Source organism: Leptidea sinapis, chromosome 29 (genome assembly GCF_905404315.1).
Source record: "Leptidea sinapis chromosome 29, ilLepSina1.1, whole genome shotgun sequence".
Classification (NCBI taxonomy): domain Eukaryota; kingdom Metazoa; phylum Arthropoda; class Insecta; order Lepidoptera; family Pieridae; genus Leptidea; species Leptidea sinapis.
This window is the reverse complement of record NC_066293.1, coordinates 10,686,083-10,707,723: the sequence shown is the minus strand read 5'-3', so window position 1 is coordinate 10,707,723 and position 21,641 is coordinate 10,686,083. Positions and strand designations below refer to the sequence as shown.

At 36.1% G+C, this 21,641-nt stretch overlaps 2 protein-coding genes across 2 annotated transcripts in view; both read left to right on the top strand.

Annotated features, from left to right (window-relative positions):
* The first annotated feature begins 275 nt into the window (after positions 1-275).
* LOC126973445 (EP300-interacting inhibitor of differentiation 3-like) lies at positions 276-10,286 on the top strand. Its single transcript, XM_050820708.1, has 7 exons — positions 276-513; positions 625-735; positions 1,967-2,085; positions 4,811-4,980; positions 6,447-6,631; positions 8,382-8,494; positions 9,504-10,286. Exons 1-7 carry the CDS (start codon positions 432-434, stop codon positions 9,555-9,557), a joined length of 834 nt encoding a protein of 277 aa, XP_050676665.1. The 5' UTR covers positions 276-431; the 3' UTR covers positions 9,558-10,286.
* Positions 10,287-14,599: 4,313 nt separating this feature from the next.
* The window catches only part of LOC126973435 (modular serine protease-like), a 28,785-nt gene continuing 21,743 nt past the window's right edge, over positions 14,600-21,641 (top strand). Inside the window, exons 1-2 of the mRNA XM_050820696.1 lie at positions 14,600-14,749; positions 19,428-19,479. Coding sequence (XP_050676653.1) covers positions 14,722-14,749; positions 19,428-19,479 — 80 coding nt within the window. The 5' untranslated portion in view covers positions 14,600-14,721. The remainder of the gene's footprint in view (positions 14,750-19,427; positions 19,480-21,641) is intronic.

Sequence of the window (21,641 nt, the reverse complement as noted above, 5' to 3'; positions counted from 1 at the left end):
GACTATAATCTTGTAAAAAACGAATAGCCGAAATCAGCTACGTTTAAAGCAACTGCTCATTTTCAAACTGGGCTGGATTATACTGTAATGCCATATTGTAATTACTATTTTAAAGATAAGCCAAATCGCACAGCATGTTACATACTGAAATCTAGTTTAAATTTAAATTCTTACACACGGACCCGCCCTGTAGGCTGTAGATAGTTTTTACAATATTTACGTCAAATTTTGAATTTATAATTTACATCCTCTTTGTTATTTACAATGTACATCCTCTTTGTAAACAAGAGGTAAACAAACCGCGAATAGTTGTGCCTGGACAATTTTTTATTTTATTATCTTGAAAATTGAAACTACTTTCAGTGTTTGTGTTTTGTAATTTTAAGGTTTTATGCATTTAGAAACAATAAACTTAAGTAAACAATTGCACAATGTCGATGTCATCGACAAGTATACATAGCAGTCATGATAGGAAAGTAAAATACCGCGCTATTTTACGGAGCCTGAATAGCGGTTAGTTTAATGTTTTGTTTTTATATACATAATATCTCAATTCTCAAAAACAACAGAACACATTATATAGTTAAACAGGAACTTAAGTCTTCCATGAATTTAAAATTTTAGAACAAGAAAATGACAACAATGAGCAGAGGATGGAAAACACAGCGGCAGCAGTTCAAGAAGTACAGTCACTGCTGGCCGAGGGTGGGGTGGAGGAGAGGGTCAGACATCCAGGTATTTCCCTAGTTTTCTTTTGGGAACATTAGTATATAAATTAATATACTACATTAAGTGTCAGCGTACCACAGTTCCAAAGTAGTCTTTATTGGCTGCAGATGTGCACAGAATTTTTGTTTGAAGTTTTACCCAATGTGTACATCTAGATCAGGGATTCCCAAAGTGGACCATATCGACCCCAAGGGGTCTATATCGGTTTCCCAGGGGACAACATAAACGAAAACTGATTTTGGGGGTCGACAAGGTCTAAAATTAACACAAGATCTCATTTAAAACTTTCAAGATAGGTAGGTAGGTACTGTATTGTGTATGTTTTGTTATGTGTACTAAGAATAATTAATATTTTTGTAGGAAATGGCATTGTTGTAGTAATGTAAATTCTCAAGTTAGTACAAGATGAAAAACTCGGCAAGTCAGTATGAACAAGTTTGTGCAAGATAATGATTTCGAGCATACATCTTTCAGGCTCATTTTGACTTGCTCTCTATTTGACACTTACGAGACTTAACACAAACAAATTTATGATCAAGTTGCAAGTCTAAACATGTTCCTGATATTTTACTATTTAACGAGCTTGCACTTAGGTAACATAGGTATGTCTGCTTAGACGACCCAACAGCCCAATAATATGTAACCTATTTTGATTTGTCAATGTTTGATATTCACAATACTAAGGAGCTAATGCGAAACATGGCTGACTGTTTACAACTTGTCAATCCAAAAATATTATAGTAACAATAGATTCGCTTTTGCATCTTGCTGTATCTCTGTTAGACATGTTCTTTTTTCTCAAATGCTTTGAGTGTATGTTAGTATTTTTTTTTAATGAAAATAAGGGAAGAGCTCAGTTCAGCTGATGGTAATTGATAGGCCCTGCCCATTACAATGCAGTGCCGCTCAGGATTCTTGAAAAACCCCAAAACTTCTGATCAGCACTACAACAGCGCTTGTCACCTTGAGACATAAGTTGTTAAGTCTCATTTGTTCAGTAATTTCACTAGCTACGGAGCCCTTCATCACGAAACACAGTAATGCTTACATGTTACTGCTTCACGGCAGAAATAGACTGTGGTACCCATAATCTAGCCGGTGCATCCTGTGCAAAAGAGACTCCCACGGATAAAATTGTAAAAGTATATTGTAAGTTATGGGCATGGCCGTCATTTTTTAATTGTGTTAGGTTACGCACATGTTATTATGACTGGTTCTTAATTTATTTTATTGTTAGGTGAAAACTATCTGGATTCAAGAGTGCTAAAAGCAGCCAGCGACCTGGCCATCAGTTGTTCAGAAGCTGTCAGTGGAATGGAGAATAATTATGATAAACATGAATTTGCACTGCGTATTGTGAGTATTATATATCTAAATGTCATAATAATAATAGTCCTTTATTTCAGAGCAAGTCCTTTTTACAAAAATTTAAATTTAAAAATAAGATATAAATTATAAAACAAAAGTATACAATTAAAATAATAAAATTACACACAGCTATTTTCGGTTCTCGCTGTTGTACACAGACAACCTATGCCTGACGAAATGACTATCCGGGCAATCACCGATGGTCCGAAGCATACGATTCTGAGCGCCGCGCAGACTCTAGAACGACTCGATGCGGAGACGCATTATCGCAAAAAAATCGGCAACTTCTGGCCCGGCCAACATACCCGATGCTCTACAGTAGGGAGGTTTTATCATTAATATACGAAAAGCGTTATATGGCCAAAGTTGACAGGTGTAAAAATTTTGACAAAAGGTTGTAAACAAAGTAAGTTTTACCTGATAATTACATTTGGCGGACCTCCGCGCGAGTATTTTGCACCGTACCGATATTGCTCGTCATTCTTGCTCCATGTCCTGGTCTTCCTTCAAATCATCGGTGAGTATGTGGCGTAGGTATTTAAAGGACCCCACAACTCGCACTGGCGTTCCATCTAAACAAACTTCAGGTACCTTCTCCGGGCCTCTTTGCCATGTTATGTATTGTATCTGCAGAATGCAGAAGCCCAACCGCACGGCTTAGGGCTTTATTTTACCAGGACACCACGGTAGCGCAACCAGTGGCTGTTATAAACAAAATATATACAGCATCCTATAGAGAGTTACTCACCTGGTTTCGGTTCGTTTGCGCACCAATTTGGTGACACACAGAATGTTATGATCGCACCAACACTGGTCGCGCCACCACAAATTACTATATAGCTGTATGGTGTCTTACTCACTCGGCCGCCAGTGACGCTTCCACCTCATTACGTCCACTGTTGTGTTCTGTTTTTTAATTGAAAATTAAAGAAGTCCATCAATTTAGGATAATTCCTCATCAGATTATTCCGATAGAGATTAAAATTGATTAAAAATGAAATGCTAAGGCTAAATAAGGATGAACCCACCACTGTTTCATTTTTAACCGACTTCAAAAAGGAGGAGGTTCTCAATTAAATCGGATTTTTTTTATATATATACACCGATTACTCTGAGATTTATGATCCGATTAACGTAAATCTTTAGTTCGATGCGGAATAGATGCCATTAAGTCCCATAAAATTTTTACAGGAGTTTTCATTCAGCTTGAGTATATATTATTATTATTGACTGACACTAAAAATTAAAAAAAACTACGTTTAAAAAAACCGACTTCAAAAACTGAAATGTATCAAATAACTAAAAATTAAATTTAATGCACCTCTTATGAATCCCTTTACCTTTAATATTAATAAAACACTACTATTTGTATGTGCTATATATTGATAGCTTTGAAGTGGGTGCCCGTATTTATTTATTAACCCAAAATATGAACAGAATTGCGATATTTTGAAGACGCTCAAGTTTGTTAGATAGCTCGAAGTAAATTTAGGTATTGCATTATATCTGCATAGACAAGACTAGACAGTATAAGAGATTGTGCCAGCAAAGTTTCGGTGGGTGCTTCAAGAATAGAGCATCCTCCCACCCGCATCGCTTGATTCCTGGTGTTGCGGGTGTACCTACATGGGCGTTTTCCTCCTTTTATATAAAAAAAGTAGATATATTACGTAATATGATCATATATATTTTATTTTATGAAATGCTCACATAATGCCTCTATTTATTTACGGTGTGTGTGGATTGATGCATCTACTATACTCAATAACTCTTGTGTTTATAAGTATTAATTTACTTTTTTTTTTTCTTTTTTTGACTTACTCATGTAAGCCTTTAAGTTTTTGACATTTGAGTATTTTTGTTGCGTCACTTTGCATATTATATTGTAATTGAAATGATTTGTAAAACAACTAAATTGTAAATCTTGACTTAAAAGCGTGGCAATGTGTTTCTTGCTACTTCTTCTCATTAGCTCAACCCTTTACGAAGTAGCGGTAAATTCAATAAGAAACAATATTTTTTTTTTGACATTCATAAGTGTCATTTCTGTGACCTACATGAATAAAGTGTTTTTGAATTTGAATTTGAATTTGATCCAGAAATGCTTCACTCTGGTACATAATAGAGACTTCGACTTCATAACCAATAAGACGCCTAATTAAGAGCACAACCTTCAGCGCATTACAAATGAAGTGACAACTTCTTATGGAAGGGTAAACCGCTTCGTTACGTAAAGCGTTACAGCGCCAGTCTGTCTGGCTTCCCTTTCTCTCACGCATACGGCAGCGGTCGGAAGGCTCCTCCTCTCTCACTCTAACAAATTTTTACTTTAATAGGATTAAATATTGATACATACACAAAATTCTAATGTAAATATTCAAGAATTGTAAGTAAGAATAAAGTATATTTTATATTATTATTTATTAATAAAACCTTTCATTATCCAATGAACCTATCCTTGCATCATCATATAACATTTAATTAAAAACCTAAGCTTTTTCTCAAGTTTAGTGATAATTTGAATTTGAAGAATCACTTTTGTCGGGCGTCCCGAGACGCACACGATTTTATATCCACAGTAGCGACCAATGAATACCCCTCGGCCGCCCATCTTGGTTGATTGACTGAACTGTTTGCATTGCATGTGCAATATATATGTGTATATAGAATTACGAATCTACTGAAAAATATAAGCACTTTCCGTATTCTCCAGAGTGAGAACCCCAAGTTCTGGGAGCTCACGTTTCCTCGCGAGGTGCCCGTGATTTGTTCACTGCACGGCACCTTCGCGCCGACACCGCCGGAGCAGAGGCCTAGGGCTCCGCGGCGCAGAGTTGAGAGGCAAGAGGCGGCCGCTCTCAAAGCGCCTGAGAATGTTGAGAGGTAAGTAACTCGTTGACAGTGAAGAACGGAGATACAGCAATATTGGAAAGGAAAGCGAATCTATTGTTAGCGAATACCTTTATACGAATAGCATAGAAATTTATACCTATAGCGAATACCTCACAGAATACCTTTATCTATTTATGGTGTATTTGGATGATGCAGTTACTGTATTCAATAACTTTTGTATTAATTTACATTAACTTTTTTGACTTACTCGTGTAAGACATTGACTATTTGACGTTTGACTGTGTTTGTTGCATCATTTTACATTTTACATATTATATTGTAATTGAAATGATTTGTAAATCGATGTAAATGTAAATCTTGATATAAAAGAGTGGCAATGAGTTTCTTGCTACTTCTTCTCATTGGCTCAACCCTTTACGGAGGAGCGGTAGATTCAATAAGAAAAATATATATTTTTTTTTGACATTCATAAGTGTCTTTTCCGTGACCTACGTGAATAAACTGATTTTGATTTGATTTGATTTGAATTGTATTTGTTGGATGCGATTACTAACTATAACAGTGATGACGATCATCACGTTCACGAAGCATCCTTATACAAACAATGAATTCAAGCTCTAAAGTTTGATGCATCCAATATACGATAATTTATACTTATACAGTTTATAATTTATTACGTACGTAGTTCTTATAAAATCTTAATATATATAAATTACGTGACACGTTGTTTGTCCGCGATGGACTCCTAAACTAATGAACAGATTTTAATGGGGATTACTTCATGGAGTCCAGTTTGGTCCAACTTGAGAGATAGGATAGTTTTTATTTCGATTTGGGACCTATAGTTATTTTTATTTTCAATATTTGTTTTGTATGGACATATTTTCAATGAGAGAATTTAGTGACGCACGGTTTGACAGTTGCACTGTGAAACAATTTCATTATAACAACAGGGAGCATTTTTTACGAAATAATTCTTGATGTTTTGATATATTATTGACAAATTCCTATAAATCAGTTTTTTTTAATTATCTACAGAACAACGTCTGTCGGCTCAGCTAGTTAGTTTATATTATTTAGACACGTGTCATATATTGGATGCAACACTTTAAAAACTAATTTGCTATGTATATTACAGCCTTGTAAAGTACTCTATTCGATTGAAAAGAGTGGCCGTTGTGTTTCTTGTATGTTCTTCTCACGAGATCTATTTTTTCCACACATAAGGTCAATTCAGTAATTTAAAATAAATATTTATTGTGGCTATTTAAAAGCGCTTAGTTTAATCCTAATTGAATAAAGTTTATTTGACTTCGACTTTGAATATCCGAATTACGTCACACGAGTTTCATAATTTGTTTACCCCTCCCCCGTCCTTGTCAATTTTTTGCAATTTTAACCACTTTATGAGTGACGTCACTGAAGCGCCTATCTAAACAACTTAATATTTCGGAGTCATATCCAAATAATTTGTTACGAAAAATTTTTTACTCCAGATTGGAAAAGACCGACGAAGCATCGGAGCTGGTGAATCGCGTCCACCGCTTCATCACCAGGAAGTGTCGCGAGGGCGTCAGCTACTACCACCTGGTGCTGGATCCCACCAGCTTCACCAAGTCTGTGGAGAACATCTACTACGTTTCCTTTCTCGTGAGGGATGGCCTGGTCTCCGTATACACAAGTGAGTTGGGCTTCAGTCTTTTATACAGGTCTATTAGGAATGGTATGGTATGGGCGCTCGTATTTTCGCATCTGTATTCCTTATTTCGCCCCATATGGCATTAAGGCCCAGATTACTTTTGAGTTGCATTTAAGTTTCTGCCATATATTCCGTTGAGAGACCACACATGACGCGACCAGTTTGAAACGCGTTGTAAAACAGTCGCATTGAAACCGGCGTGCAGGAAACTCGCGTTGCGTTTCATTCATTTTTTGTCTTGGTGTCTTTTTTACAAAATGGCTGACGACGAGCAAAACAACATTAAACTTGTGTTAGAAGTGCAAAAATATCCTTGCTTGTATAATATCACACTATGAAGCTACTCTCGCAAGACTGAGACTGATAAAGCATTCTATCAGTTTCTTGTAATTCTTTGGCAGCCACAAACATACGACAGTTGATATTCTTCTCAATGTAGGGATGTATCCACGTAGTTCTTCTTTTGCGCCTTCTTCTTTGTCGAAGATACAAATACATAACCACAATTTCTTCGTCACTTGAAGAACTCATTATGCACACGTATTTCTCAACGAAAACCGAAATGATTGTGGTTGCAGCGTGTGTGGAAAATGGTTGAAAGTGGTTTCAAATCAATAATTTCAAAAGGGTTTTGTTGCATTTGCGTTTCACCGTGTGTTCTGGGCCTAAGGGTTTGCTTGTCACTTCAACTAGCCCAGTTCTATCCAGAATTTCAGAATATCAACTTATTTTCTGCTAATCGACCAGGGGTATATTCTAGAATTACATGAGTGTCCGGTTCATCTTTCACCAATCATACTGTATATTTAGGGCTTTCGGTTATGCCGATTATGATAAGATGTCTTCTTTGTACTTGTTTAAGCCGACAAGTTTGATGTGAGTCCGGATGATAATGCAGGTGTCGCTTGTTTCGACTGTCTGTAACTTGCCAGGTGTTCTCCTCAGATGTTGTGTAGGTAAGAGAGCGTAACCATGAACGTATTTGGTCACCCAACTCATATATACAAAAATCAAATGTTATTCACGGACGAGTAAAAAAGAAGGACTCCGCGCCGTGATATTAGCAAGTGAAGCACCTTTATGCTAGTCTGTGTGCGGTTACGGGGGATTCTAGTTACACAATTTTTATTAATTACAAATTTTAACAAATACTTATATAGTATCGTTTTTACACTTTTTCACAACGCACGACGGCATTTTTAAAATATTTTATTGAGACTCAAACTGATCTGTCACAGACGATGACAATTCTCATAATGGCCGCCTATCGGCCTGTAGTAGTGTAAGTGTGTGCGTGGGGCTATGTATTTACACGTTAATCGGCTTATTTTGTGTGCTACACTGTTATGTAAGGTGACACGGAGTCCTTATTTATTTATTAGTCCGTGGTTATTAACTTAGCGAACACCTTCGGAAGGACCTGGAGTTAAATCAAGAAAGATGCTCAAAACCGGTCGGCATTTAAGATCCATTTGATGACTGCTCGTTGAGATGAGATAGTGGCAGAGAGAAACTAATTCCCTTGCATTATCTGAGTTTTTGTATCTAAATCACATCTTCCAGGCCTTGACCTTTAAGAGGCGCAGTATCCTCAGGAAGCACAAGTGGGTTAGGTCTTCTGCCAGGATTTTGAGGCGATGGCATTTCTAACACATTTTTAAGCGATTTTATTTTGGCTGCGCGAGGCGATAAATATCTTACGTAAAAGTAAAAGGTGACATTTGTTTGACAGATGAGGACTTTGGGCTGCCGTTTGTGAAGCCAGTAACGACGCAAGCCCAGAGGAACAGTGACATATCTGATGAGAACCAGTTCATTGTGTCCATCGACATGGAGCGATGGAGGGTGAGTTATTATATAACTTTTTTGGAGTGGAAACTTCTTTAGCCGCGTTGGCCACTTTTTAGCAGGGGACAATCTCGTAAGTTCGCGTGACCGAAATGCTTATAGCAGTATATCTGTAGCTATACAGCTGACGTATTGTTCAACATGAGTGCTGTATATATCTTTTATGTGAAGTTGAATGGATTTAGTGAAAAGTTCAATGTTTGTATACTGTACATTTTGAAATAGTATTTTTGTTTGATTAATATATTATTGAAAATAAGTTTTAAACATAATTATTTTTTAATTTTAAACGTTCCAAGTTTTCACTTCTATCAGCAGTCTCTTCAACTGCCAATTTTATTTTATAGTTGTACCCAATTGATCGAATGAGTTGAATGCCGATCTGTTAAACAGAAGACGTATCATAGTTGAAACAAGCTCATATCAAAGTGTCCTATACCATAGTATGGGCATTCCAGCTGATGTTAATACCATCTTAACAATGGTTAAGAGAAAAATATAAAGAAATAAACAAGTTTGTATGCCACTTTTTCTAATTTAAGCTCAACCTTTTTCCAAGTGGTGGTAAACGTGAAAAAAACTTTTAATATTCAAAATTGCCATTTCCTTCCCTAGATGAATAGAGTGAATTTGTTTTCATATACCGCACTCCTATTTTTGCCCTGTGCTTCCTCGGGAGACTCCTTTGCACAGGATGCCGGCTAGAATGTGTACCCAACGGTGCCTATTTCTGCCGTGAAGCTGTAATGTGCTTCAGGCTGAAGGGCGCCGTAGCGAGTCAAATTACTGGGCAAAAGACACTTAACATCTCACATCTCAAGTTGACGTGCGAAGTTGTGGTGCCGCTGAGAATTTTTGGAATTTTCAAGTATCCTGAGCGGCACTGCATTGTAATCTGGCAGGGCGTATCAATCACCATCAGCTGAACGTCCTGCTCGTCTCGTCTAGTCACGATTTGTATTTATTACACATATTGCTTGAACACATTAAATTTGTTTCATTTCAGAAACTCATTTCCGCATTCGGAATAGAGTCTCCCATGATGGTGCTGAAGACTTGATAGCTTTAAGTTCAGAGGTCACGTTGGCTGTGAAATCAAGTGATAACCTGCGGGAAAGTGACAACCTCAATAACCTACATAGAATAAATACAAAAAAATTTCTATCATTTATTTAACAAACTTTCAACGCGCGAACATTTGGGAGTGCTTTATTACTCTCACATTTTTAAATATAAAATTGTTAATACCATAGATAATTTATACGTCTACATAGACTGTGACAGCTGTGAAAACGTCGAAAAAAAATAGCGGCTATCTGTTACTTTCTATTTTCAGCAACGTTTGCACACATATAAAACACTGACTGATGTATCGCTAGTGTAAGACGTAGATTAACACGCACACTAAAGTAATAAACCTATGTCTCAATTTAGACTCATAATCGATGTTTTTAAAACAACATAATATTATATTAAGTATTTTTGTTAATTTTGGTTATTTATATTTACAATATAATAACGGATGACGCAGTGTTGGTAGGCCCCCCACAAGATGGAGTGATGATCTGGTCAAGATCGCCGGAATACGTTGGATAAGGGCAGCGCAGGACCAATCGTCGTGGAGATCTTTGAGGGAGGTCTTTGTTCAGCAGTGGACGTCTTCCGGCTGATATGATAATGATATTTACAAAAAAGGCCGCTCTTAAGCCACAACTTTAAGTCATTGTTATCATAAGAATTATCATTCAATAAGGTTTTATATTTAATTTAAAAAATAAATATTTTTCTTAAATATAATGTTTTATTTTTAAGTTATCTTGTGGTTAAAATCGTATTCTCTAAGTATTACACTTTCGTCGCGCAAGCGACATGCCAACTGCTCTTGTCACTTGGAGACAACATGCTAAGTTTCATTTGCCCAGTAATTTCACTAGCTATGGCGCCGCTCAAATCGAACACAATAATGCACATTACTGCTTTAAGACAGAAAAAGAAGCCGGTGTGGTATCCAACATTATAACACTAGAAATAAGGTTTTGCTTGTAACTAATTCTAATAGGCTTCATAAGATATATAATAGCTTTAAGGGTAAATGTATACACTTTTATAATAAAGTCCCAGCCCTGGTCAGGTATTATTTATAAATTAAAATGTGGCTCTGTCGTAAATCCTACTACTCCAAACCTAAATATCTAAGTGATCGGACAGCCTGGGACTCGATTATGATTATTTTTTAGCAATAGCAATGACAGCACAATATTGTGTAAGTATCTCATTAAATAGAGCTCAAAAAAAGAGCTCTTCTCTCTCAGAGCGCCATTTGTTTCCAAAGCGGTAGTAGTATCTATTATATTGGAAATGACAAAAAGAATTCTAAAGGAATCAATTTTGAGAAAATAAATGCCTTTTTTATGCCAACTAGCGGACACCTGTGTAAAGATGCTTGCACCAGTTATTTAATTAGACCTTTTGTTATGGAAGACACGAGTGCACGTGTCTAGTTCTTACGTCTTAAATTACATTCACTTTTTTGACTCACTCATGTACCTAAGGCATTACTATTAAGTATTTGCTGTTTGAGTATTTTTCTTGCACCATTTTACATATATTGAAATGGTTTGTAAAACGATGAAGCTGTAAATGTTGATTTAAAAGAGTGAAAAATGAGTTTCTTGCAACTTCTTATCATAAAAGCTTTTGCGAAGTAATGTAAAAATAAAAGAAATATTGACATTCATACCTAAGTGTCATTTCCTTGACCTACATGAGTAGTGATTTCGATTTGACCCGATATTAAGTGATCAACGCCGCCCACATTCTCTTGCTACACCAAACGAATCACAGGAGCGTTGTCGGCCCTTAAGGCGACACTAAATGCCAGCGACCTTGAGCGATATGAGTTCACGGCTGCCGGCCCGCCATCTATGTAACAAACCCAATATTTTCAAAATTCTTGGGTGGAAAACAGTTTATATTCTTACAATCCTCGTTATTCACTACAAATCTGAATAAATGAACCTACACAAAAAAGTACAAGCTATAAGAATAACTTTTCTGAGAGAAGTACCAAAAAAATGCGTCACGCCATGCCAAAAAACTTGTTTAACTTCAAAGAAAAGTGGTAGTTCAAAAAGGCTCGGCAGTGTTAACTATAACCAACAGCAAGCATTAGCAACCAACAAATAAGACTTAAGTATATGTGTGACAGGATTAAGTAGTGTTCATAGCTCCAAATGCTATACTTTCACCACAAAACTTGTCTAAAAACAACATGTTTGCGTGTTTTCTGCTTACTCTTCGCCTTAAGAAAAGTGTACGCGCTTTTGTGAAGGTACCCATGTCGAATCGTCCTAGCAACACCGCACAGGGAAGCTCGTTCCATATTTTTCTTGTACGTAGAAGAAAGTTCCTTGAAAACCGCACTGAGAAGGACCGCCACACATCCAGAAGGTGGGGATGATATTTTAATTTATGGTGTGTCGTGAGAAGGTGGAATTCGGGGATATAAATTATTAATGATGTACAAGTGCATTATAAAACGACGTTTTTTAATGAAAATAAGGGACGAGACGAGCAGGACGTTCAGCTGGTGGTAATTGATACGCACTGCCCATTATAGTGCAGTGCAAACCCAAAAATTCTGAGTGGCACTACAACTGCGCTCGTCACCTTGAGACATAAGATCTAATAGTCATAGTCTCATTTGCACACTAATTTCACTACCTACGGCGTCCTCCAGACTAAACAGTAATGCTTTCACATTACTGCTTCACGGCAGAAACGGCGCCGTTGTGGTACCTATAATCAAGCCGGCATCCTGTGTAAAGGAACTTCCCACTGGTGGTTTTAACGTTTGAATAAAGGAGAAATCGTATCGATCAACCGGTTAAACAATGGACAAATTTACAAAGTAATGAATGGTTAAATTGTTTACATACAGTGAATTCACATCAACAACGTATCTACGGCGCTCTTGTCGTATCATCATCATTATATTATAGGAGACACCTAAGTATAAAACATGACAATATTTTTTTATTATTTATTAATGAAATAAAAGTTTTATATAATGGCTTCAAAGCAATAAAAAAACCACTGAGGTTTGTACTATTGCTACACTCGTTCACAGATTTACAACAGCGAAAGAATAAATAGTTCATAATCTAATGAAATCTAAATTAATAGTTAATTAATAACACTATAATTATTATAATATAACAAATAAAAATAAAAGCAATTATTACAATTAATTGTAAAGCATTAGCTAATTTGATGAGGTGGAGCGGTTAAGTAAGGTGATAATCGAGGCTCTATGTTATTACTAGCTGACCCAGCCAACGTTGTATTGCCATATAAAGTGATAAAAAAATTTTTGGGGTGTAAAAAGTAGATGCAACCGATTCTCAGACCTACCAAATTTATCGTACTACAATTATTGTAAGTATTGATCCATTGCCATATGGCAACCTTATAGCGGAATTGTGGATGGAACAGAATAATATAAAAATTGCGATACAAAAATAGGAGTTGATCGTAGAGGGTTGAAAATTGAGGGTTGTATGTATTTTTTAATGTTGTATTATAAAAAAATATACCACCCTTAACATTTAGGGGGATGAAAATCGGATACTATCGTATCCGATTCACAAACCTACTGAATATGCATATAAAATTTGGTTAAATAAAACAATGTGACACGTGAATCTGAAACATATGGCACGTCATAACTTGTAAGAAAAGAAACCCAGCATCAAACAAGTCTAGTAGGAATACCCTTATCCAATCGAAAGACATCACTCAATTCCAATATCACGACGTAACCTCATAACCTGTTCTCAAGTCGTTATCACCGATGTTGCCATGCTACTGATATTACCCTATTTTATACAAACTAAAATACAGTAGAACATTGTAAATAAAATTCAATTATAAAAAAAAAGCCAACTAAGTGGCCTTGCGATTGTTCTGGTGATTAAACAAATCAGTTATACCATCAGGTTATCTGTGTGCTTTTAATCGTGCCCTTACATGAAAGAGTATAATTCTGTTTGAAGTAAAGATTGTAGTTATTATTATGTCATGTGCTTCCCCAAGGCATAAAAATAATAGGGAAGTCCCAGAACAAGGGTGTCGTAAGAGGCGAATTAGGGTTAGGTCATTTACAAGTAGGAGGCTCCTTTACACAGGATACGGGCTAGAATATCGGTACCAAAACGGCGTCTTTTTCTGCCGTGAAGCTACTGCTTCATATTACTATATGTAAGCATTATTGCGTTTCAGCCTGAAAGCCGGAGTTATCAAGTTCCTGGGTAACTGAGACTTACCATCTTATGTCTCAAGTTGACGAGTGCAATGATTACAGTGCCGCTCAGAATTTTTGGGTTTTTAAAGAATCTTGAGCGGCACTGTATTGTAAAGGGCAGGGCGTATGAATTACCATTAGCTGAACGTCCTGCTCGCCTCGTCCCGTATTTATATAAAAAAAACTTTTCGCTTCAGTAGGTAGACAACCAGTCCGTGATTTGAGTCCCGTCTGGTGGCTCTCCATGGCTCTGAACTGTCTTTCAGGTCACCTTAGCCGCGCCCGTTTTCTGGAAAAGCTATTTAAACTACTGGCATCGGGGAGATTTTTAGTTGGTATGGTAGTCCAGGTAAGCGGACTAAACGGGGCCCCGTTCTGGGGTCTAAATATGTAAATGTATTTTCCTCCTCTAAACAAAAAATGTATATTATAGTTGTTGGTTTCTCCTATGGTATTCGTGTCTATCTATCTATCGAAGCAAAGGTTGCGGGTTCGATCCTACTTTTTTTGCCATGTCTGGGTGTTTGTGTTGTTATTGAAGGAATGTTTAATTCCTACGGGGTAACGAATAACCACTCATAATAATATAATCAATATGAAATGACGTGAATTGAACATTTTGGGCTCAGCTTGTGAATTTGCTTCTTTAAATGCCAATAATGGATTTCCATCGCATATTTAAAGAAAATGGGCGAGTTAAAACACCTATTGTTGGTTGAGTGTAAAGAGAAAAAAATTAAAAAGTCCCAAAAAACGAATTATGAATATATTGGCTAAGTTAAACTACCGAGCATGGCAACACCGATATAAACAATCGGGTTTTCCCAACGGCAGATCGTGCTGCCCGTACAGTGATATAAACAAACAATGATCGAATTCAAAAAAGTGTTTCTAGTCGTGTAAATTGTGATATTGTGTTAAAATGTTTAGTGTATATATATTTATTGTGGGTACGTACTTAGTTGTTCATCTATTTATGACAACTCCTTAAAGATTATATACCTACATATTAAATACTTAATTATTTTGCTGCGGTATCACAAGATAACAATTTAAAAAAATTAAGATCATGATTTCTTAACTTATTAATAAAATAAACAATAACTTAATTTTTAGTAAAAGTCGTAAGTAATACTATTGAAGGGACAAAGATTTGTTATTATGACTAAATTACCTACCTAAATGATTATAGTCATTTTAGTTGAAGGTACCTAAGTAAGTACTTATTTAAAACGATCGTGAACAATTGCTAAGTTTTGACGCTGACTTAAACAACAAACAATTGCATTCAAAAAAATGTAAATACAGCAGCATATTTGTTTTTTTTGTCTTTACCCGCACAATGGAAATAAAATTTCATGTATTTAAGGGTTCTTGCACAACTAATTTATTTCTTCGACCGAAAGATTAGCATCTATGGCCATTCAAAAAATAAAAAAAGTATGGGTTCCTACAACGACAGAGTACCTAACTATAGATTTTATTTCCTCTGTTTTGTAGATTTCTTTGTTAGCTGTTGATAAGCATTTCGATAATTCCCAATTCAAATTCCCGCCACTCAATTCAAATTCCCACTTCATTAATAGTAGTACCGAACATTTAGGTTTAAACTAAATATTCCGAAGTTATTAAACGATTTTTTTATTACAACATGTGATTTGAAAAAATAAAACTTGAACTTGAACTAGAGTGAGTTTTCGGTATTCTAAGTACGAGCTTACTAGTGGGAGGCTCCTTTGCGCAGAATGCCGGCTAGATTATGGGTACCACAACGGCGCCTATTTCTGTCGTGAAGCAGTAAGGTGTAACCGTTATTTTGTTTCGGTCTGAAGGGCGCCGTAGCCAATGAAATTACTGGGCAAATGAGACTTAACATCTTATGTCTCAATATGACGAGCGCAATTGTAGTACCATTCAGAGCTTTTGACGTTTTTCAAGAATCCTGAGCGGCACTGCATTGTTATGGGCAGGGCGTATCGATTACCATCAACTGAACGTCCTGCTTGTCGCGTCCCTTCTTTTGATTAAAAAGAAAGTCATTTCAGTGATGTTCAGTTAAAAAACGAAGCAGGAACCTTTACGATTCGAATAATTGCAATGAAAAGATAGTGACTTAGAGGATTCGTTAAGGTATTCAGTTGTTACTCGCTGAGGTCACGGACTCTGATAAAGTTTCGCGGTCAAATCTGGTTTTGAGCGTCATCGGAATTAATTGTTATTTAATTGATGCAAGAGGAAAATATCTCCGAATAAACATCAAATACCAAGAAGTTTTATAATAAAACTGATCTTGTTATTGATAAAGTATTTTAAACTTCAATCATGTTATTGCGTTGATGATAGGATGATTCGACTATTGATGAGATAACTATTACGCTGCTAATATTAATCCAATATTTGTGCTGCAGAAGAGGGCTATTTATAACCTTAAGGCTAAAAGCCTAAAGAATCATTGATAGCAAAGAAATTAACATGTTGACTGTTGCTTCTCAATATATTCTTAATTACAATACATACATTATAATACATAGACACCTGAGCGAAATTGCTAGAAAATTTGATAACTATAATGTTAACACCAGGAACGGACACAACTTTTAATTTTTACTCGGATTAGTCGAGTTAATACCTAAGTCTTTACTGGGGCGATGTATATTATGCGTTTACAACAAGATCCCAGAAATTGTTCAAAACAAATGTATTACGATATTCAAAAGAATTGTTAAAAACGTTTGTGTTGTAAAGGTAACTATAACATAACTGACTTTCTTAATTATACCACAGATTGGGAATGGGCGACCGCCCTCATATATACCGCTATTTAATAATAACTTTAAGTACGATATTACATTGTAATGTAACCATATTTTGAAAAAAGAAGCCCGCTGAGTTTGTTGCGCCCGTTATTCTCAGGTCTGAGACATACTTTTTCGAATGGGTGGTTGTTTTTGACTTTCAATAAGTGAAATCATATCCTATTTTGAATAAAAATATTTGCATTTGAATTAATATCACGAATAGGTAATTTCTATTATTTTCTTAAATTGATTGAGTTTAAGTTTGCGGTTTCATTACCGTTAGGTACAAACGTCGTGATGTCTGTCTATTTATCTGCTATCACTGCTTTGTTTTTGAAGTTTTCATTGTTATGTTTTGACTTTTATTGTTAATAGTTCTGTAGTTTCTAAAGATAATTTAAACACTGTAGTTTTGTTATTTTTTATTTTATGGAATAGAAGGACAAACGAGCGTACGGGTCACCTGGTGTTAAGTGATCACCGCCGCCCACATTCTCTTGCAACACCAGAGGAATCACAAGAGCGTTGCCGGCCTTTAAGGAAGGTGTACGCGCTTTTTTTTGAAGGTACCCATGTCGTATCGTCCCGGAAACACTGCACAAGGAAGCTCATTCCACAGCTTTGTAGTACGTGGAAGAAAGCTCCTTGAAAACCGCACTGTAGAGGACCGCCACACATCCAGATGGTGGGGATGATATCCTAATTTGTGGCGTGTCGTGCGAAGGTGGAAGTTTCTGTTGTTCTTTGTCGCTATAATAGTACTGCCAGAAAAATAAATACTTTTTTTACTTAAACCATATTCTTTCATTGAATTTTCATCATTATAATAATAATCAGCATCAAAACACAACACCTTTACATCAATCTATCTACTGAGAAAATAAATTGTAGTTTATTTGTTCATAATAATATCCTAGTGATGCTTGTTTTGCGCACCGTACCAAAGCGACGATGTGACGTCATCGAAGTTAGCTCCACAGATAATGTAAAAGGAGAGTACTGTCATATAAAAAAGGTTTTTAAATTACTTATTTAACGTTGAAATCTGCTTGCCATTCGAAACATTTGTCTCAAAAGATAACTAAACTTATTTAAGGCTGGGGACTGAGCCAACGGCCTCGAGGAATCGAGTGGAGCCAAATTACCTCTCTCGCACAAATTGCCATCCTTTTAATTTGTAATTAGAAGCTTTTTCATTTTTTTACAAACTTAATACAATAATTTTCTTTACAAAAATAAAACTATGTCATATTAATCAAAAAAGTCTAAGCAACATGTACTAATTAAAATTTTAGGATGGTTTTTCACATTATAACGATGTATTTTATTTTTAAAATAATATTTTTAGGGTCCTAAGTATGATGTAAAAATACAAGCTGTTGTCTTTATAAGTTCTTTTAGTAACAGAAATTAACAATATTAGAATATACTAGCAGAAACTAAGGTACATAAGCAACTAAAAATTTTTTTAACAAAATGAAATTTCTAAAGAAAATGAATTTATTGTGAAAGAATAGGATAATTTAATACAAAGTATGGCCTCCTCTGCTATTGAGAACTTGTCGGCAACGATTATTCATTGAATTAATGAGACTGTTTATGTCATCTTGCGGTATTCGCTCCCAATGAAATGTAGCAAATCCTTCAGCTGTTCGGTTATTGTCACTCCGTCAAATTGTGCAGGCCAGGGCAATACCTTGCTTCTTCTTCTCATTAGCTCAACCCTTTACGAAGAAGCGGTAAATTCAATAAGATTTTTTTTTTTGACATTCATAAGTGTCATTTCCGTAACCTACGTGAATAAACTGATTTTGATTTGATTTGATTCTCCGTTGCCAAGTATTGACTGGTTCGCCGAGCTGTATGTGAACGCGCATTGTCCTGCATTAACGTAAAATCGGAGCCAAAGGTTTGTGCAAATGGATGGACATAAGGTCTGAGAATATCCTCAACGTAATTTTCAGCGTTCATGTTTCCATTAACAAAAACGAGCTCCGTTCGCCTGTTCTTCATAATACCCGTCCATACCATAACTGTTGAGCCGCTGTATGGATGAACTTCCGTAATGCATCTGAGCCTTTTCCGGGCCGACGGTACACTCGCACCCTTCTTGTATGTATCAGGCCTTGTATCCCATTGTTCCTGGATCCATGTTCTGCGTTCTCTACACCATTCATTTCGACGAGCGATTCCCGTGACGTATCGTTGGGCACCTACTTGGGTTTCGCCGAGCTCGTAGGGCCGTACTCATGCAGTCGATTTCGCACAGTTTGGGGACTTACATCAACACCACTTGAATTTTGTAGCCTCAATCTTATCTCCGGGGTGTGCCCTTGTATTATTGTAGCGCTGCCGAAGACGACAATAATTTTTCATACAATTTTTATCTAGATTGAATGATTAACATGGCTCCAATTGTAAGAGTTAGGGCTACTTTGGTGATTTTTTTTCGCAATGTCTATTAAAGAAAGGAAAAAATGATTTTTTATTTCTCGTATACATTTACTTATTTTTATAAAAATAAAAGCTTTATATGAACCGTTAAGAAATTAATTCACTTATGCATTATTCTGTCGATTTCTTGGGATAGTGGCCTTAAGACATAGGCATAACAGTCGTCTTCTGCAGTACAAAGATGGTATTAATATAGGCAATTGCCCCATAGCAATATACCATAGGACATAATACAATGAAAATAACTAAATTATGCTAGTTGCGCCTCCCAAAAGTGGGATCTTGTACTATGATTAGAGGCCGCGTTCATATATATATTTTATTTCAAACAGGTACCAAAGAACGTGCTTAATAAAATGATATTTTCTGTTTGCAGCGATATCATCAGCATTGACTGCGGTCGTCGATGATACACCAAACTTATGCAGGTATATTAGATAAAGAACTATTCATAGAGTATTTAGGCAGACAGGCCGATCTTTTTAACCTAAATGTTTTTCACATTACATAGTTTCATTGGATTATCAACTGAATGAAATTTCATAAGGAATGAACTTCCTTGAGCGTTGTTTCCGGGACGATACGACATACCGGTACGGGTACCTAAAAAAGAGCGCGTACACCTTCCTCAAAGCCCGGCAACGCTTCTGTGATTCCTCTGGTGTTGCAAGAGAATGTGGGCGGCGGTGATCACTTAACACCAGGTGACCCGTACGCTCGTTTGTCCTCCTTTACTATAAATAAAAAATTGATTAGAATTACATATCTTTACTTAATACATAACTAAGTAAATACAAGTTTGGAATGATTTTCAATGTCAGCTAAAGAATATGCACATTCAAAATAACTTTGTCGCCATGGCAAAATGTGAACATAATTTGCCTCACAGCTGCAAAGAATAATAGGTATTTTACTTTTTCTGATATTATGTCACATTTACGTTATTCATCTATTGTAGGTCAATGAGAGTTCAGAAAAACAGCTGATAAGGGTTGCGGGATGCATAGTTTTTGCGAAAACTTAACACTTCAAAAATTGTAATAAAATATAATGCACTTTTATTTTTGACTTCACACAGTCATTAGTGATAACCTAAAGAATATCTGGTTCAAAGTATACCCATTAAGTTTTGCTGTGTATACACAATATCGTATAGTCTAGGCCAGGGGGCCTACTCTTAAAATCGATATTCGATAAATCGTGGCATTAGTCATGTCGAATCCTACTCTTAGTTACGTCGTATTCAATGTCGAAACGATGATTGAACGAACGAAACATTATTCAATATTATCGGTCCTAACCCTACTCTTAGTTGAAAATGTCAGAGACGAATATTCGAATTTCACAAATAATCAAACGTCACTTTTACGATAATCTCAACGACACCATCTAGGCTGTCGTTGCTATTATCGTTTCAAGTTGTATAGATATATTTGCCATACAATATACATAGTTAATAAATATTATTAAAATAATTATATGTGATTTACTATTCAAGAGGATTTTTTTACTACTAAGTTATTTAAGTCATTTTGTTGATCGTTTATGCGTAGAAATAATGCAAATGGCCGCCTGAGAAATAGGAAGTCGAGGAGAAGGGTTGAGTTACTTTTTTTTACATTTTATTATCCGCGAGTTTTGTATTATTTATTCAATTTTAAATGGTCATATTATATTCATTACATATTTTTTTAACATTTACATTATGTGTAAATGATACCAAATTGGTGGTGCAGAGTCTGGCATGGTCCTTAGCGCCTAAACTATGTTTTGACTTTTGACACTTCACAGCGACAAAGCACAGATAATGTTTAGGTTTGAACATATTACATTCACACTAACATCGTAAAAAAATCAAAATATTAGTCTATGGTAACGATAAACGATAAGGAATTCGAACATTTGTTAGAGTAGGTTAGTTGCGATATATTCGGAGTATTATCGTATCGTTCCGAATGTATCGTTGTCGATTTTGCGAGTAGACCTCCAGGGACGCTAAAACGGTCGATCGTGTGTTTTTTGAGTCGCTCTCGAGAAGAAAACATCCGATATAGAACTATTCACAGATTTTGTTTTAGGTAGGTTACTAAAATTGGTAATTAGGTGCGTACCATCTTATGAAAAGTATGCTCAGGACATGCAGTGTCATGCAGATTCAACATCCAAAGTCACTCTTTAGTTAAGTTTAGAACTTTAGACACCAGAACGCGTGTTTTGTAAGAACCAATAAACTCAAAATTTTGTATAATTATGACTTTTTCATTGACATTTTAGAGCAGACCTACACTTATCTTGACTAAAAATGCATATTATCGTTATTAACTAATATCAATGTCATCGTGACACTCTACCTAGACGACATTCCTTCATCACACATACCTACTTGAAGCCTCTCAAAATCGATCGATCGTACTCTAGCAATTTTGAGGTAGATCGCCAGCAGATGAAGCTGGAGCACCCCTGGTCTAGACTGAATAAAGTAGGCTGTTGTCACGGGCGTTCATTCTTCACACATCCATTATGGTCTCAAGACCAACGACGATGAATGATGTCTGCGTCTTTCACTTTGAACTCCTGACCTAGTGGATCT

Coding starts and splice junctions, on each gene's coding strand:
- LOC126973445 (XM_050820708.1), top strand. CDS start 432: ATGTCGATGTCATCGACAAGTATACATAGCAGTCATGATAGGAAAGTA. Junction 4,981..6,446: donor GCGCCTGAGAATGTTGAGAG/GTAAGTAACTCG, acceptor TTTTTACTCCAG/ATTGGAAAAGACCGACGAAG. Junction 8,495..9,503: donor TCGACATGGAGCGATGGAGG/GTGAGTTATTAT, acceptor GTTTCATTTCAG/AAACTCATTTCCGCATTCGG.